Raw genomic sequence first — 20,749 nt, 5'->3', positions numbered from 1 at the left:
TTCTTGCTACTTCTATTCAACACTGTACTGGAATTTCTAGAGAGGGAAATTGGGTCAGAAAGAGAAAAAAGTCATCCAGATTGTAAAGAAAAATAAAACTGTCAATATATCTATTGACAGATGACATAATCTTGTATGCAGAAAATCCTAAGAAATTGGCTGAAGAATTATTAGAACTAATAAACCAGTTTAGATATGTTGCAGGATACAAGACACAAGATCAATATACAACAAATAAATTGTATTTCTGTACACTAGCAATAAACAATCTAAAAATAAAGTTAAGAGAACAATCTATAGATTCAATATAATCCCTATAAATATCCAAGTTGCTTTTGTTCTGTTTACAGAAATTGTCAAATTGATACTAAAAATGACACTGAAAGGCAAGGGATTCAGAATAGCCAAAATAACCTTGGAAGACTAGAGAATGGGAAGTGCCTGCTAATGGGACTAGTAATGGGGTATTGAAAGTATTCTGAATTAGGCAGTGATGTTGGTTGCTCACCTCTGTGAATATACTGAAAACCATTAAATCGTACATTTTAAAAGGGTGAAGTTTATGGTATGTGAGTTCGATCTCAATAAAGGATATAAAAGATGTTATGAAAAAGGATCTGATTTGATTTCCATTAAAAATCAATAAATATAATAACCATTTAAATCTTTTTACTTAATAAAATAATTGAGGGGAATTGGGAAGATATCAGGTGAACAAGGAAAATAAATGTTGAAAATCAGATGAGCATGTTAATAATTTACTCATTTGATTCATCACTCTGGTCACCTGGCTCCTTGTCACCATGATAATTCTACTGTTAAACAGTTTTAAAATCTATTCATAATTACACATTTCAATTTACATACATAATGGTTTATTTGCTAAATAATTATTATAATAGGTAATAGCCAGGAAATATAATAAACATTGATACTGAAATAAAAATTGGTGAGTAAAATAAATTATAACAGCTTTGCAATTTTTCCTTAAAGATGATTTCAATGGTGTGAATAAGACAAAATTATTGCCTGGTATTATTTAATAAAACCATATGGGGTTAAGTGATGGTATAATGAAACCTCTATAAAATTGTTCATCTACAAATGCTTTTTAATTTTTTTAAAATAAATTTATTTATTTTATTTATTTATTTTTGGCTGCATTAGGTCTTCATTGCTACGCATGGGTTTTCTCTAGTTGTGGCGAGAGGGGGCTACTCTTCATTGTGGTGCGTGGGCTTCTCACGGCAGTGGCTTCTCTTGTTGCGGAGCATGGTCTCTAGGTGCATGGGCTTCAGTCGTTGTGGTACATGGGCTCAGTAGTTGTGGATCGCGGGCTCCAGAGCGCAGGCTCAGTAGTTGTGGGGCACGGGCTTAGTTGCTCCACGGCATGTGGGATCTTTCCCAAACCAGGGCTTGAACCGTGTACCCTGCATTGGCAGGTGGATTCTTAACCACTGCCCCACGAGGGGAGCCCTACAAATGCTTTTTGTTCTTTGTGAGTAAAAAGCCAGCACTACAATTAAGACACAGTCAAACATTATTAATGGGTAACACATAACACTTCATATCTGGGATAAGACCTATAGCTCCTATTATGCTTTTATTTCTTAACTCTGAAAAATATACCTTTTTCCAAAAATAAATGATGTCTCATTCTAGCCTCAATGTTTTATGGTAATCTCTCCAGCAGAATGGCATTTGTCATACTTTTATATTAAAAACATGTTTATAGTCTTTCCATGACATCTAGCCCTTTAGTTGTGATCCTGTGCATTTATAATCTGCAACCTCAATGTAATTTAATTTAATTCAGCTCAATAAGTACATAAAAAGGACTTTTATATGCAGAGTGGACAGTAATATAAGAATACTGTCCAAGATAAATCCAATACACTCATTCAATTTAATAGTACTTCTCATTAAACGCTCATTATATCCTGCCACTGACAAAGATTTAGGAAACTTTTGAAAACAGTCAATATAATCAAATATTTATTCCTAAGGGGTTGGAGAAAAACTAATGGAGAATTTCTTTGTAACAACCTTTAATGTGACTGTTGAGTCATTTGGATGACAGTTCTCAAGTTCTAGTCTAAATTTTATATTTTCCCAAACAGGTATATAATTCTTAATCATACCTTAAGAGTAAACATATTTAAAGGCAATGATGTGTATATTTCTAACAATATATTCTTATCATTTTTATCACTCTTAACTTGACAATATATTATCTGTCTTTTAAACAGGGAATATTGTAGGCTCCTGTTGCAGTATCTATTGTTTTTCATTTCCAATCCTATAAATACCAAATTTAATACTCTTCCTAAAATGATTCTTCTAATCCTTTCCCTGTATTCTTTTATTATGTTAATCCTGATGAAACCTCCCAAGTAAATCCTGAAGGCATTTTTTATTGTCACAATTCATTGAAACATGAAAGAGATATAGATCATTCACTGCATTCTATCATTTCAGTCATTTCAAAAAGGCTTTTAGGTGATGCTAGATTTGAAATTAAATATCAAGAATAGTTTCATTTCCTTTTCTACCATTTGTTTAAACTTAGTCTAAATGATTATTGTGTACTTGTTTCAAAGACTATACTAAATATTTTCTTAGTCACGGAAAAAAAAGTACCACCAAGATCTTTGTCAAGTCCAAACATCTTGATTTGCAGACTTACAATTTATCTCAGAAAGAAAATCACTTAGTTTTTATTTCTGTTAAAGTCTAGAATTTCACCAAATATAAAATAACATAAGAATTACCTTAACACTTGGTGATTGATTTTCATGTTTGTTCTGAGAGCAAAATAATTTCTAGGGATACATTTTTTTTAAAGGTACATAAAGTTTTCATTACAGGTATTCAGTTTATTTTGTTTTAGTACGTCTTAATTACTACAAATTTTACCTGTATTCTTCATATCATTTTAGCTAGCACTTTAAATATTAGTCACATATGCCAATTTTGCATGTAATATACTTATTCTAATATGTTAATTATTATTACAACATTGAAACCAATTTCTATACAAAAAAATTACACTGTTCCACCTCACCTTTCTCTTACTGCACTGCATTTTCTCTCACTGTAGCTGTATGCACAGGATGGATAGAAGTGATAGGGAAATTTGGTTAAGAGTAGGCTCTCTGAAGCCTGACTGCCTGGATTAATATCCTCATTTAACTAACGGCTGTGATTACTGAGTAGATTAACCTTTTTGATTTTGGTTTCATTATCTAAATGGGGCATATTAATAATGGGTAGGTACTTCTTAGGACTGTGTTGAGATTAAATGAGTTAATAATCTGGCATAAGGAAAGCACTCAATGTTTATTATTATTGTTATTGTTTTGATATTATTATTAAATGTTTAGAAAAATCTTTTATGTAATTTCACTTAATTCTTTTATAAAGATTATGACAAACTCCCAACATGCAGCAATTCTCGTTTGTCCTTATAGCAGTAACTATTTTTAATAGTTTTACTGAGATATAAGTTAAATGTCATAAAATTCACTCTTTGTGCAATTCAATGATTTTAATAAATTTAGATATTTACTGCCCCATCTCAACTGAGTTTTAGAATTTTCCATCTCTCCAGAAACTATCCTTACACCTATTTGCAGTCAATCGCCAGAAATACTCCTAGTCCCATGCAACTGATTTGCTTACCATCTCTATAAATTTTCCTTTTAAGGATAGTTTATTAATATATAGTCATATAATAAATAGTCTTCTGCACCTGGCTCTTTCACTTAACATAATGTCTTTGAGGCATACTCCTGTTTTAGCATGTATCAGTAGTTTATTCTGAATAGTATTGCAATGTGTGAATACACCAGATTTTATTTATCTATTCATCAGTTGAATGACATATGGTTTGCTTCTTTTTTGCTATTATGAGTAATGTTGCCATGAACCATCATGTACAAGCATTTGTGCAGACACGTTTTCATTTCTGTAGAGTAGATAGTAGTTAAACAGATGAGTTGTATGATAGGTTATATTTAAAATTTTAAGAAACTATTAAAATGTTTCGCAAAACTGTTATTTTACCTTCAACCAGCAATGTATACGTGTTCCAGTTTCTCCACATTTTCAGCAACACTTGATATTATCTGTTGTTTGAACACAGCCATTTCAGGGGAATCTCTTTGTGGTTTTAATTTGTGTTTCCTTAGTGACTAATGACGTTCAGAGTCTTTGTATGTGTTTATTAGCCATTCTTATATCCACTTTTGTGAAATGTTTATTTATTCAAAGTTTGACCAGCTGTACTACTTTAAGGTTGTTCATAAATTGAATTAATCTCTTTGTAACCTTTCTTGATCTAAGGCCATTATAATGTTATTCAAAGAAAACGTTCTCATTATTTTTGTCTTTATTAAATTCTAATGTTTTAATAAAATGTTCTGTAGCCTAGAGCCTTTGTATTTTAGCCTCCTAAGTGAAAGTTTAGATACTTCTCCTTTTAAATTTTGTTAATTCAGAATAAGTAATTTTCCAAGTGTCAGATGGGAACACATAACCAGAGGCCAGTGCTTTACTATGCTTCAAACACATTAAAATTAATAGTATTTTCTTCACTAATATTTCTCACATTTTAAGTATATATATGCATATGAATGTAATGAATCATTTATTTTATTTCTAATATTTTCTCAAATTTCTCTGTCTGTAGCAAATACATCATTCAGAATATGCAAAACTTATGCAGATTTCTCACAAACAACGGTTTAAAGGCAAAATTTGTTTTGGAATTCAATGGCATATTAATTCAAAATATTGCAAGTTATGCATTAATACATAACTGGAAAATCCATACCATAATTACGGCTCATTATGATTTTAAAAGCATGGCCATCAATGCCTATCTGTAATTCAAATACAATTTAAGACTATACTCAGCCAACTCATTGATTTCCCAAATATATATTAAACTACTACAAATCAGGCACTTTTCATAGCACTTGATATTCTGTGAAGAACAAGACCAGATAGTTTTCTATTTGGTAAATAGTAAAATGTCAATATTTGTATAAAAGAAGCCTAGGGAGGAATAATTTTAAATAAATAAATAAACAGGAGGGAAAAATGAGGAAAGATTGGTGGGTAATTTTCCAGGATTTAGAACCCAATTTTAAAAGTCCATAAAATGGGACTTCCCTGGTGGTCCAGTGGTTAAGAATCCGTCTTGCAATACAGGGGACAACGGTTCGATCCCTAGTCAGGGAACTAAGATCCCACACGCCATGGGTCAACTAAGCTCGTGCGCTGCAACTAATGGGCCTGTGTGCCACAACTAGAGAGAAGCCCGCACACTGTAACAAAGAGCCCACATGCCGCAACAAAAGATCCCGCGTGCTGCAACTAAGACCCAATGCAGCCAAAAAATAAACAAATATTTAAAATAAATAAAGTCCATAAAATATAAGAAGGGCAGATAAAGTGACACACATATGCACACACGTATATATCATATACATGCTATAATAGAAGATAAAAGATAACTGTAAAACCTCCGAGAAAGAAAAAGTAGATTACCTATAAAAGAACAAGTTACACATTGATAGCAGATTCCTTAACAGTAATACTGGCTGCAAGATAAATGATAATTATATAAGGAAGGCAATTTAAGCCTAGAATTTTATAACTAGCAAAAGTATTATTTCTTTTATAAGGTGAAATTTTAAAATATAGAGATATAGATAAATTAGATATTAATACATAATTTAGTTTACAGTAAAGTTTGCTTTTGTCTAAAACAGAAAAGATCTTAAAACTATAAAATTCTAGACAAAAATCAACACAATGGCAAAAGCAGAATTATGGATACAAAAAAGGAAAAGAGGGAAGGGAGAGTACCTAATAATATAATTTTTATTCAGGGGAAGTTACACTTAATAATAAGTATAAGAAATAAATAAAAAGATAAAAATAAATATCAGTCTTAGTAGAGGTAATCTTTAAAAGAATATAAATGGATTAAGCAGTTAGTTCTTCAAATTAGCTGAAGTAAGTGTAAAAAATCCAAAGGAAGTCATGAAATGAAAATAAATAGAAAATAAAATGGAAGAAAGAAATCTTAATATATCAGGGACTACAATGAATGCACATGGTTAAACCAAATATAATCAGAGATCCTCAAACAAGTAAAAAAGTAAGAATGAACAATATGTCATGAATATGAGAAACAGTTAAATCAGAAAAAGGCTGAAATCTAAAAATAAAGGAACAAGACCATGGACCAAAAGAAATCTAAGAGGTCAATTTCAATATCAAACAATTTGGTATTCAATGAAAAAGCAAACAAACAAGAAAAAAACTAACAAAGTGTCATAACAAAGTGGTATATTATATACTGTTAAAAGAAAAATGGATCAATATAGTATTTTCAGCATGAGACATACCTAATAATATAGCTTCAGACTATATTCATATAAATAAGGCAACTAAACTATGAAATATTAAAAGCACTTAATATATTCTTATCCAAAACTGATAGCTCAAGCAGAAAATAATATACAGAAATGCAGTGAATTTCATAACTATCCCAAACTAATAAATAATCCTGAGAGTATTTAACACACCACCAGGTATTGTGTACATACCTAACATAAATTATTTAATCTTCGGTCCAAATGTATAGAATGTGTCTTACTGTTCTCAATTTCTTATTTGGGAAAACTAAGCACAGAATGTTTAATTTGCTCAAGATTGCTCAGAAAGAAGTGGCAAAACAGGGTTTCAAAACAATTATTCTGAATTCCAGAGCCTATGCTATTAAAGAGTACTTTATGTTGAAATTTACATGCTCTGTTCAAAGCAATAAATATCTGGCGGCATTCATGAAACATTCACAAAATTTGACCACAGACAAAGCTAAAAAAAGGAGCAATTAATTTTAAAAGAATCATATATCATTTACTATGGTCTTTGGTCATGATAAATGAAATTAGGAAAAAAATAGATTAAAAAACTCCACCTCAAAAGGATGAGAAGACAAGCCACAGATTGAGAGAAAATATTTGCAAAAGACACATCTGATAAAGACTGCTATCCAAAATTTATAAAAAAAAACTCTTAAAACTCAACAATAAGAAAATGAAAAACCTAATTAAAAACGGTCAAAAGACTTGAGGAGACATCTTACCAAAGTAGATACACAGATGGCAAGTAGGCATATAATAATACAAGTTCCACAACGTATGTCACTGGGGAAATGCAAATTAAAAAACAGTGAATCTATTAGAACAGCCAAATCTATTAGAACGGCCAAAATATGGAACACTGATACGCCAAATGCTGGTGAGGATGTAGAGCTACAGGAAACTCTCATTCATCGCCGGTGGGAATGCAAAATGGTACAGCCAATTTAGAAAATGTTTTGGCAATTTCTTGCAAAACTAAATGTACACTTTACCATACCCTCCGGCAATTCACATTCCTTGGTATTTACCTAAATGAACTGAAACTTTATGTCCATACAAAAACCTCCACACGGATGTTTATAGAAGCTTTATTCATAGTTGCCAAAACTTGGAAGAAACCAAGATGTCCTTCAGTGGGTGAACAGATATATAAACTGTGGTACATCCGCACAATGGAATATTATTCATTACTAAAAGGAAGTGAGCTACCAAGCCCTGAAAAAACATGGTGAAAACTTAAATGCATACTACTAAGCCAGTCCAAAAGGGCTACATGCTGTATGATTCCAAGTATTTGACATTTAGGAAAAGCAAAACCATGTGTACAATAAAACGATCAGTGGTTGCCAGCAGGTAGGGAGGAGGGAGGAATGAACAGCAAGAGCACAGTGGATTTTTAAGGCAGTGAAACTGTACCGTATGTTACTGAAACGATGAATACATATCATTATACATTTTTCAAAATCCATAGAACGTACACCAAGAGCGAACCCTCATGGAAACTTATGGACTTTGAGTGATAATGATGTCATCAGTGTAGGTTCAGGATTGTAATAAATGTACCACTGTCACGTGCAATGTCGATAATGCACATTTGTGGGAGCAGGTGGTACACAGAAGTCTCTATACTCTCCACTCAGTGTTGCTGTGAACCTAAAACTTCCCTAAAGAAATAAAGTTTGTTAATTAAAAAAAAAAAAAAGCTTCATGTATCTGGAGACTTAAAAAAAAAAAAAAAACCCTAATAACTACATAAGGTTCAGAACCAAACAACAACGAAAAGTACTAATTCTCAAAATTTGGGGATACACATATGTACTCCTTTGATGAAAATTGAAAACATTCAATTAAATTAAGTATAGAAATTAGATAAGATTAAAATAAATTCGATTAAGCATTTCCTTTGACACAGCCATTCCAGCCATGGTTTTAATAAGCCTTAGAAAAATTCCTACGCAAAAACAGAAAGGTATAGAGAGTCCCCAAGTTTAGAGTTTTCAACTTTTGATGGTGTGAAAGTGATACGCATTCAGCAGAAAACATGCTGTGAAATTTGATCTTTTCCCAGGCTAACGTTACTACGCAGGATGATACTCTCCTGATGCTGGGCACACAGGCACAGGAGTAAACAACGGAGATACTCACCACCATCCTGCTCCCATACAGCCATGCTGCTTTTCACTTTCAGTGTGGTATTCAATAAATTATATGAGATGTCCCAAACTCTATTATAAACGAGGTTTTGTGTTAGATGATTATGCCTAACGGTAGGCTAATGTAAGCGTTCTGAGCACATTTAAGGTAGGCTAGGCTAAGCTACGATGTTTAGTAAGTGAGGTATATTAAACGCGTGTTTGACTTATGATGAATATTTTCACCTTCTTATGGATTTATCAGTATGTAACCCCGTCATAAACTGAGGCAGACCTGTATGAAAAGCAGGATGCTTTATCTTAGCTTTGTTTGCAGGAATAGCGAATTGGAGATAATCTAAGGTCGTTGGAAGCAATATTAGCATAATAAGTAAGTAAACTGCAGGGGATACGTGCAATGGAATTCTTTGCAGTATTTAGAAGCACTGAATTAGAATCCATAGTATTTTAAAAAACAGGACTGAGTGAAAAAAGAAACTTGAGTTATAGCTATGTAAATTAAGCATACACAATGGGATATAATTTTTTATGAAACATGGCCATCAAAGTACATATATCAAACTCATTAGAGAAGTACATAAAAGGAGAAGCCGGGAGTAGGAAAAAATATCTAAGCAAAGGGGTGAGGTATGAGGACAGTGTGGCATAAACTGAAGAATATCATTAGATGATTCCTCTCTGCCTGAGGTGCCACAAAAGAGAAAGATACAGAGAAAAGTATGACTATAAAGTTTATTTTCCTAAATAAATCTACTAATCCGTTAATAATCTTTTTATCCCTCCAGAAAAATGGAGTTTATAATTTTAATTATTATACTTATTTAAAATAAAGAGGAGTATAGAAAAGCATACTTTCTCAAAGTCACCCAAACAGCAATAAATAGAACAAAAACCATGGATAAATTCTAGAGTAATGGTCTATCACCTACATACATTTTTCTCTCATTAGGGTAGATACAAGAGGAAAAATCTTAGGAAATAAAAGTGTAAATCATTCTCCCTTTTCTCTATAGTAGCAAAAATCACGGAATTATTTTCCCGCTAAAGAAGCAAGGAGGAGGTGAAATATCTCAATTTTCTTCTACTGATCTTCTTTAACTTTTATTTTAACTTTACTGTGCAGTAGAAATGGATTTCTCATTTTGAAACCAACAGAGAATGTCATTTTGCTTTCCTCACTCTGACCTTGGGTCGATTTTCCATTTGCATATTCCATCTCAAGTACTGTATTTCTCAAAATCAAAGAGCGGATGCACGGCAGAGCTGTGCTTCTTCGTGTGTCATCTGTTCACAATGGTTTTGCATAATAGCGATATGTTGCTTGGAGATGCAGAGTTAATCACAGTAACCCACACTATAAACCATAAAGCTGGATATTTAAATGACCTCTTTCACATATTAGGGTGTGAAGAGGAGATGTGTGGGGGAAAGACACTTCTAGAGGTTAAAGAAAAATTCATACAATTTTTCTACAACCGACAGGTTATAAAATATTAAATCAGTTAATTCAGTCTGTCTGGTCCTTTCATTAAGAACTCTTTAAAAGTTTATATAATAATGAATCCTATAAACGTGTTTTTATTTAAAACAAAGGCAAACAGGAAAACTTATCTGAGACTCTCTTCAATTTTAATATGTTACATACATTATCTATCTCTAGCTTTAAAATCTCCTTAAGGTAGTGTCAATTACTGAACATGTAATCTCCCTTTAAAAAAATCATTCATTATAGCATCCTTCAAAACCTGCTGTAAAGCCATAGTTGGTTATTATTTCATAATCTGAAGAATCAAATTTAGTTGTTTTATATAAAGTGCTAAACATTATAGAGGAAAAAAATCTATGCCCATAACACAGGTATTTTTATTTTATTAAACTTCATTTGTCTGTTTTCAATCTTTGCTGGTGCTACATATTTATTTCTCTTCCCTAAAAAGAAATTTGTGGCATCTCAGCTCTAGCAGGACTTTTTAAAATATAAAACCCATAATATTAGGAGTGCTCTAAGGCTTATGATTATTAGCACACAGAATTAGCATCTTATTGAGGCACTGTTCTAGAAACTTTTATTTCATCTGTTTCTCAAAAGAACTTCATGAGATAAGAAGTCTTATTTTAATCATAACTCATAGGAGGAACCTAAGGTCTCAAAGAAGTTAAGAAACTTGACCAAGGACAAATAATGAGTAAGTGGGAATCTGGAATTTGAACCCAAGAGTTTAACTCCAGAGCTTGTACTTTTAATTTGTATACTATGTTGTCGCTAAGACCATTGCTAAGACCATCTGTAGAGAGATCAAGTTTGATTCTAAGTATAGAAAGAAAAATAGCAGTAAATATGGTCAGGATGCAGAGGGACAAGATTAGTCTATGCAGCTTCCTCTTTTCTATCATCACAGCCAAAAGTGTATACTTCAAGTGAGTTTTTTATGTAACTTAATTTGGAATATATATTTGAATTGAACACATATATTTACAAATGTTTATATCAACTATAACCCCATGTTCACGTTCGTTGTAGGGGGTGTTTACATGAGACCAACACATAAATTGTAGGGTATCAGAAAAAAAAAATCAATTCAAGAATTTCAAGGAAAATATAATCAAAACATAATTTTAGTGTACAACATTTTTAAAAAGCATATTGACACACCATTGTAAAGCAATTACACTCCAATAAAGATGTTTAAAACAATAATAAATAAATAGATAAATAAACATATTGGATATTTTAGTAACAGTTAAAATACATTTTATGCCGTAAGTTTCTTGAAATACAAGATGTGTTTATTTAAAAGTTCATGTATGCTGATCTGCCAGACTAGTGACACAACACAGTAAACCAAGCCCTTGCCCTAAGTGACCAAGTAGAGCCCCACCTTTTGATAATAGTTCAGTGATTCTGTATTTATTTCATTTTATCTCTTCCTTTATTCCCAGATCTGAGCCATGAAGAAACAGCCACAAGCATTTCATTGAGGGTTGTTTCCAAAGGAAAATAAAACTATCATTTGCTTCCAGTAACGCTCAGGGTTTCTCATGAACTCTGCTATTTTCTGTCTACTGGTGGGAGATTAGAGTGACTTGAAGGATTCTCACATTATCTAAGTAGGATAAGATACAACTTAATGCACTGTTTTTAAGATAAAAGTGTTGTACAAATTTACTTATTTACTATTAACTCTGCTAAGCTGTTCCAGAATTTAAATTCTTATCCTTCTATTAAAAACTTTATCATAAGTAAGCCCATAGTATTTTGAATGAATTTTACTATAGAGAAGATTTTACTTTAAAGAACAAAAAAATTATGAGTTCATTTGAATTTACAGTAATTTTTAATGATTTTTTTAATCATTTTCTTAAAAAAGGAGGGAATGAGGATAGACCAACATTGATAAACTTCGTATTTTACTTTAACATTTAAATTTTCTCTCACTGGACATAGTCCTTACACGTCGTTAGACAATGTTTGGGAAGAAAATATTTCTCAATATTTCTGCTCATAACTCAAAGTAACAAGGTTGATAACTAAATGATAACTGAATGGAAGGCTCACAAAACTGAAAAAAAAAAAAGGACAGAACAAGACATATCAAGACAATTATTTCAGCTCTTTTACTGACATCATATTGCTTTATATATCATAAATAAGCTATAATATGATTGAATCTGCTACACTGACCGAGATATAACTGATTCAGTGAAGTTCACAACCTTTCCTAAAATTAAATTTTAATCATTTATTTCATTATGACAATAATTTATATTACAACTTACAAAAATATAAAATGGAAAGTTATGGAAGTCCCTCAACAACTGCTAGTAAATGTAAATGCCTCCCATCTCTCCTCAGTTCTTATTTCCTTTTAAATGAATGACACACTATATTTTTCATCTTACTCTGACCTCTCCTTACCTGGTCCCAGTTAGTCATCCTTGAAATTGTCCAAAAATACCTTTTCTAACTATAATTCTTCTCACAGCACTGTCTATTTATTTATGTATTTTACAATTCTCCATCAACTAAAGGATAAAGTCCAACTGATATGTAAGATCTCTCATCATCTAACTCTTGCTCCTCTGCAGACATTATGCTATATTCATATTTCCCAGAATATATTATACAGTTGTTTCAAAATGTTGCTCAGACCTCATCTCCACCGCGAAAATTTACTGAACAGATCACTACCTAGCATATTATCTCCAAGACAGGTTAACTATTATATTTTGCCCACTAAAGTGAACATTTAAAATTTTTGATTTTGATGGACTCATTATCTTCCTCATATTAACAGTACTTCTATGGAAGTAAATGTTAACAGTTCTTCATTTTTTACTTAAAAACACAAATACCAAAAGAAGGTGAGGGGAAATTCTTTCAAATTGTTATGCTACTGACTTTAAATAGTTCATAACTAAAGTTATAATTTAGGCTATTTCCATTAGATAGATAGAAGGTAGATATTATCAGTTTAAGCTGCTATAACAAAGTACCATAGACTGGGCGTCTGATAACAATAGAACTTTATTTCTCGCAGTTCTGGAGCCTGGAAGTCGAGAAGGTGCCAGGATGACTGAGTTCTAGTGAGAACCCTTTTCGGGGCTGCAGAATGCTGGCTTCTTGTTTTAACTTCATATGGCAGGAAGACAGCTAGCTAGTTCTCTGGCCTCTTCTTATGGACTCTAGTCTCATGACCTAAGTACCTCCTAAAGGCACAACCTTCAAACACCATCAGATTATAATTAGACTTTCAACTTATGAATTGTGGGGGTGGAAACACAAGCATTCACTCCATTGCAGAAGGATGGATGGATGGATGGATGGATAGCTAGAATGATAAAGAAATAGGTAGGTAGATATATAGAACGGGACTTATGTAAAGAGATACTCTGAGTATTGAAAAGTTAATTTCTTACCTAAAAAGATTCCTAAGGCGACTTTTATTCTTAATGTTCTTATAAATCTTACAATATTTTAGAGATGAATCAAGAAATTTAATTATGTTTTAACTAAATTTTAAATGTTCATGAATGCCTAAAATCTGATTTTATATAAATTTAGGAACTGAATCGCTAAGGATTTGGGGAGTTGAATTTTCTTCAAATAAATAAACATATTGTTTATTTTGCAGTAGTGTGGGAAATAATACAGGCACAGAACATAGCATAGGAAGGAAGGTCACAGAGAAACCATATTAGAAAAAGGAAAACTGTGTGAATGTGAAAACAAAGAAACAAGATATGCACCAGACTATAAGAATTTGGTGACAAAAATTTACAGAGCACAATGAAAGAAAGCAAAACCTTGGTGGTATGGCTGATAATGAGTCTTTTTTTTTTCTTTTCAAATTTTGAGCAAGAAGTAAAATAATTCCTTATAGGTAATATGATCCTGATAAAATCGAGTAAGGTCAAAGCTCAAAGAAAGGATAAGAAATGTATGGGGCGTAATACAAGTTTATCAGAACCAAAAGTATCAAAGAAGCAATATCTGGACCAAAACAGAGATGATTCGCTTGGAACGATAGTTTTACCACTTCCTAGTCTTAAGTATGTGTATGTATCAACAATATATAGAAAAAATATATAGTTTGCACTTCATATCTTGTGGGTTTTTATACTTAATAATTTTCTTTTCCTCATTCAGTACCATGAATAAGCTCATGAAGTATTGTTATATGTGGATATCATGCATTGGCAGATCACATCTGATTACTATTCTAACTGTAATTATGAAACAGAGTAGGTAAAACAAGTAAAAAGTCTTTCCTTTATCGAACAATTACTATATTCTAGGCAGCAAACGTATGTACTCATTTAACTGCCCACATTTTGCAGAAAATATGAGAAAACTAATGCACAAAAGATGTAAATTAGTCAAAAAGCCAAGACAGAACGTGGCAAGGGCATTTGGATACCTGAGTCATAAACACTCTGGATAAGTAAGACTTCTGTATGGAATGCTGCCCAGGACTATAATATTAAGCCAGATGTCATCCTTTAAGAAAATTAAGATATGTTTTAACTTTTAAATTCTTCCTCTGAAAAGCAGTCATTTGTGAAAAAGTAAAAATCATATCATTTGCTCTAATCTTGTCTCCATAAAGATTAGACTGAGTGATGGATGTTCCCTTAAAATTCAAAATGTTGTTTTTAAGTTTGAAAAACCTCAAGAAAACTTCAAGCATTGTTGTGAAAAAAATCTCCTTCATGTTAATTATGTGAGAGTTTTACCTTTGTTAAATACTTTCTTAAGTGTGAAGACATGTTTAATGATGACGTTCTATTGAATATTTACCCCATGGGACTGTGCGAATACTTCTAAGGAGTATATTTCCAGTTATTTCTAGTTACTCTTTTTCTAATAACAAATACTGATAAGTACTAGTCACTGTAAGCAAAACATAGAACAGAGAATATTTTAAAGTTAATTCTGGGCAAAGAATCCCAAATATCTGCATTAGAGATTCATGGAAACTTTAAGTGTGCATTACATGCTACTGACTAGAAATCATATTCAAAATTAGCAGCCTAAATGGGTATAGAGAGATGTTGTCTTCTGAAATCTAGTGCAAGATATTATTTTGCTACTCCTCTGGATTGCCTATAGCTAATATTTAGCTTTTGCACATCAGACACTGAAAAGAGCTTCACTGTAGAAACACAGTCACACAGAACTACGTAGTGAGTTATCTGGTGCGGCCAACTTTCAACATTTCCGAGAATTACTTCTTTAGCTCAGTCCTTTTTTTAAAAAAATAGATATTTGTGACATAAAAAAAAGAAATTAATGATATCATCAGTTTATGGACAAGGAAGCAAATCCTGTGAATAAAATCGAATTACGAAATTTTAAAGTATATTGACATTTTCCTTATCAGGAGGTTCCATCCTTCTTAGGACCGTTTCTTAGACCATCACTGAATCTGCTGACCTGGGCACGTGATTTACAGATGATTAGAAATAAGCACTAGAATTAGGGATGAGTCAGAGAAGAGCATACCTAAAATGGAAGTGCCAGCTAACAGACTAACAACCAGTTCAGAAAGACTACAGAATTTTGCTATGACAATGATGTGTTCTCATAATGGTGATTCTTAATCACTAAGAAAGATGAAATGATAAATATCCTGTAATTATTGCCTTTTTAATTGTAACTGGAAAATAGCAATGATTACATTTTAATGTGTTTCATTTAAAAGGATACTTTTACATTGTATTTTATAATAAACACATTTCGTCACTTGAACATTCAGAATTCAAGTATCCTGAAAAATAATTTACACCCAACTACCCCTTCTTTAACAATACAAATATTTATTGAATTTCAACTTTAGATTTAATTATGTTTCTTTGCATTTTTTACCAGATGATAAAGTATTGAATAGATTAATGATATTCTCTGAAGGGGGCATAGGAAAGCAATATATTTGAATATATATATATATAAATATAAATATATATATATTTATATATATATACACACACATATATGCATTTATTTATATAAAAGTCTTAGATAAATGATATAAAAATATAGCTCTCTATTAAGCTGAATACAATTACTCAAAGGTTCACATCCATCAGACTTTCTAGGTTTAATTAGGTTTATTTCTTTGGAAAACTTACCCACGAATCCGTATGCTCCTTGAAGATAATATTTATGAATATTTTATAATGCTTTCAGAGATTTCCTATCATTATGAGTTTGTTCCCCAAAAGCTTTTAATGGAACATGAAAAATATAATGTTTACACTATGTTAAATGAAAACTCATATATCTAGCATTATTTCTTAAAATGCTATTTCATATATTTAATGCTACCCACACACCAAATCACTTGTTGTTCACTGAACTCACCATGCACTTTCTCAAATATATAAAGCTCCCTCCTCTGGAATGATCCTATAAAACAATCCATCATAAAATGGTCAAGTTCAAGGATCACTACCTCTATGATGATTGTCCTCTATTCCTTCATCCAGAAAATTGTTCAGGAAAAGCCTAAGACCAGAGGGAAATTGCTCCTGAGAAACCTCGCAGTGTAAATCAATAAACATCTTCAACAACATCTTTCCTGAAGGGTTAGTAATGGCTTCTTCTTATATAGTGTTCTTTAGTACAGGCCACACTATCATCAAAGCATGGAACTCCATGGAGCCTATAATTCACAGTCAAAACGCATCACTCTCTGACGGGTAGGCTTCCCTGGAGATGTACCACAGAGTATTTAGCACAGATGTTACTACTCCTTAGAGACCTGAGGTTGACCTGGAGAACGCTGGGAATACTGAGGGTGGCCAATTTACCCATAGCTCACAGAGAAGTTATACATTTTTTTGATTTTGTAAATTTAGTTTTTCATCACTAAAAACTTTATTTGAAAGAAACATTCAGCAGCTAATAATTAGTTCGAGACCACTGATCCAAAAGAATGGATGAACTGGCTTTCTACTGAGCTTTGCAGAAATTTGGGACAGCAGCAAATTTGAGATTATACTTCTAGCCAATAACATTGTTAGCAATAACATCGGATTTATAATCCTACAGACAGTGGGGCTGGGGAGGTGCTGACAAGCTTTTATAAAAATCCAGCCATTATAATGCATTTTAAAAATAAAAGCCATCCCACTTCCTATAGGAGATAAGCCAAGAACAGGCCCACAAGGGAGACTGAAACTATGCTAATTAAATAATGGTACATATCAGGCGTACATTAACATCCTGGCCAAACAACACTATTTACAAGCGTCAGAAATACCGCTTTATTTTTTCTAATAGAAGCTGCCATCATTAGACATATTACTACATTGCAAATGAAACTAACACACAAAAACTACCTACAAAAACGATTAACAATGACATATCCTACTCTATTACCTGTTCATGGTCATAGTCACTTGAGTGTTTGAGATGAGTAAACCATGAAGATCATAATACTTTTAGCATTCATCACTGTCACTGTAGGCACTCCACATCTGATAGCCAGGCACATGTGTAAAAGTTATAATTGCAAAGAAGAATATGTATTTTTTAAAACACAAAGTGAATAATTTTTGTTTTTAAATGCTCACATATATTTTTTGTATACTGATAATACAGCATAGTTTTACCTATGTTATGATAAAATAATACCCTGAGTATATAATCTTACAATTAAAAAGAAATGGAAATATTCCCTTATGTTCAGGTGCATCAAGCAATGTATATGCTAATATTAAGGTAATGATTATAGCCAACATCTGTTAAGTGCCCATGATATAGTAAGATCGGTGTAGAGTGCTTTGTGTGCATTTTCTGAAAGTATTATTATCATTCCCATTTTTTTTTTTTTTTGCGGTACGCGGGCCTCTCACTGTCGTGGCCTCTCCCGTTGCGGAGCACAGGCTCCGGACGCGCAGGCTCAGCGGCCACGGCTCACGGGCGCAGCCGCTCCGCGGCATGTGGGATCCTCCCGGACCGGGGCGCGAACCCGTGTCCCCTGCATCGGCAGGCGGCAGCCAAGTTAAAATTGATGCTCTTATTAATAGGACTACATGTCAATTATTTGCTCAGGGGAAGAATAAAATTATGCCCTCTTTCTAGACATATGCCCTATAATTTAGAAGTAATTTATGAGAAATAAATTTTTATATAATTGATATTACAAAATATTAAATATCAAAAATTGTACAATATATCTGCTTCATAGTAAACAATTTTTCATAATACATTATTAATATTTTAATCAGAAATTTCTGGGACAATCCAATAGAAGGTACAATCCTCAATAATTATAGTTAAGTGAATTAGGGTATACACAAAGTGGCCAAAAAGAATGTGTTTGTATTCTGAAATTTTAAAAGACAAACTTGTTTTGAATTTCATTTTTGTCATAAATTCTGTTTCTCTACCATAATGCGAACATTAATTTCATTATTTTAAAAATATATTTCCATGAATATGTATGTGCATAAATAATATATATTCAAAATATATGTGTGCGTATATATATATTCAAAATGAAGTCCTTGTTAATCATTATTTTATATTTATATACAATGGTTCTCAATTTTATTCCCAAATGATTTCAATCATATCAATTTTGATTTTTTTACTTTATCATTTTCATTAGAAGATAAAGATACAGTCAAAATATATGAAGAAGTAGCAATAATTCTCTGTATTTAAGTGGCAAGAACTTCTACCTGAACTAGGAAGGTGTGCTTCAGTGTATTAGTAACTACCTTCTTTAAGCTTTGTATGTCACCGAGGAGAAATGTTTTCACAACATAGGCAGCTTGCAAAGGTTAGGTAATAATTGCATTGAAGATTGCAGTTCTGTTTGTAGGGCAAGAAGAGTACAAGTGAGTTCAATACAGGTGGAGATAAAAGGCAGGAGGGTATTCACTCATTGGCTCCTGCTTCTTCACTAATACGTGCTACTTTTTTCCCTTTTTAAAATAGACCCATGTTTTTCTCATAGTGTAAAAACAATGAAGTTCCTCTCTTAAAATTCTACTATTTTGTGCCACAAATGAATGGTGACATATATTATCTGAATTTCAAACATTTATTCATAGCATAAATCTGTCATGACTCTGGAACAAAATATTTTCCTGACATTTGAGAGTCTTTTTGGAGCTTGCCAAATCATCCCTTTGTCCTCTACCAGAGCTCCGTAATAACATATCTGTGAAAATGATATTTAAGAAATGACAGCAAGGTTGATAAATTGGTGCTGGGTTACTGTCATTTCCTATTCATTTTTTCCTGTCCCATACCAAAGAAATGTAATGGGAAATAGCTTTTCATCCATGTATTAGGAAATGAACCCAAGTCTATGTTGCCTTTTAGCTGAGAAATTAGGTATAGGGCTCTTGGATCATTCTGAGATGCCAAGTCTGAGAATGGAATTATAAATCAGAGAGATAGATATAAGATTGATTTTCTACAACTATATCAGTAAGTTCTAACATCGCTGAAGAAGTCCAAGTATATTCAAATGGCAATGCTGCTATTTTCATTCAAATAGCCCTAAGTATTGATTTAGACTTTTAATAGGTAAATCAGTGGTTCACTAAAGAGTCATCTGAAGGTTCTGTTAAAATACAGATAACTGGACTCCACCTTCAGTGTTTCCGATTCAGTGGTTCTGGGGTGTAGTCCAAAATGTGCATTTCTAATAATTTTCTAGGGAATCCTAATGTTGTTGTTCCGGGGACCACACTTTGAGTTTCAAGGGAGTAAATCATTGACAGTAAATCCCCTGGAAGCTGAGAATCACTTGCTTTCAAATAGAAGACAATATGTACTCATAAATTTTGTATATGATAGTATCTAGCCAGATACTGTCTACAATTTTTGGCCAATGTTTACTTAAAACATGAAAATATATGGATAAGTATTAAATCAAAAACATTTTATTGTTACTCCTATTCTTCAAACATTCTACAGGATCCAAGAGTGATTCATTGACTCAGTGATTTTGTTTAGGAAAGACATGTTCACTGATCCCAGTAAATACTGTCAGCATCTTTGTATGCAGTGGTGATGGAGGCTGTGGGTGAGTGGTCATTTTAGCAAGGTCAGTCAGAGAAGGCCTCTCAGGGAGGGACATTTGACCTGGAAGATGTAAAGAAGTAAGTTATAAAAAGATCTAACAACAGAGTAAGCAGCAGTTCAAGGTTCTGAAGTAAGAACAAGCTCGACTGAGCTGAATACAGTGTTTTTCAGTTTGTCAAAAAATGCCATATAAAGTGCTCTTCGATTAAAGACTAAGATTGAACTAGAGGTTTCAAAAAAAAAAAAACAAAAAAAACGACTAAGAACAGCTAGGGGAATTGGTGAATTAGTGACATAAACTTTTTCACAGAAAAGGAAGAATAAGACTCAACAGTGTTTATTAAATGAGTATATGCTGAAGTTAAAGTCACAAGCCCAGCGGGGAAGACTCCAGAGATGGCCTGTCTGCGTAGGCAGAACTATCCTGAAGCTAATGTTAGATTGCTGAACAACTGGAAAGTCAGTCTATCATTTACAATCGGGGGCATTCTTTTCCTGGAAATGGAATATTATTTATGTTTCCTCTCCATGAAATTCTCATTGTTACAGTATATGAGACGTTGAATTTCAGAATAAATTACTTCTGACGAAAGATGGAGTCAGTGTAAAAT

The 20,749-nt window shown here is 32.5% G+C and overlaps 1 protein-coding gene across 9 annotated transcripts in view; it reads right to left on the bottom strand.

Moving 5' to 3' along the window:
- Window positions 1–20,749, bottom strand: part of CCSER1 (coiled-coil serine rich protein 1) — a 1,341,341-nt gene that overhangs the window by 96,282 nt on the left and 1,224,310 nt on the right. For 2 of the 9 annotated variants that reach the window (XM_055085815.1, XM_055085817.1), the window contains one exon: window positions 20,108–20,198. The exons of 6 other annotated variants lie outside the window; for them this stretch is intronic. In XM_055085815.1, the coding sequence (XP_054941790.1) occupies window positions 20,166–20,198 (33 nt within the window). In that variant the 3' untranslated portion in view covers window positions 20,108–20,165. Of the gene's footprint in view, window positions 1–20,107; window positions 20,199–20,749 lie in introns of those variants that run through there. One more of the 9 variants, XM_055085812.1, reaches the window with a different exon arrangement.

The sequence above is a fragment of the Physeter macrocephalus genome, chromosome 7 (genome assembly GCF_002837175.3).
Source record: "Physeter macrocephalus isolate SW-GA chromosome 7, ASM283717v5, whole genome shotgun sequence".
Classification (NCBI taxonomy): domain Eukaryota; kingdom Metazoa; phylum Chordata; class Mammalia; order Artiodactyla; family Physeteridae; genus Physeter; species Physeter macrocephalus.
Note: the sequence above shows the minus strand (reverse complement) of the source record. Positions and strands in the feature narration are given on the sequence as shown.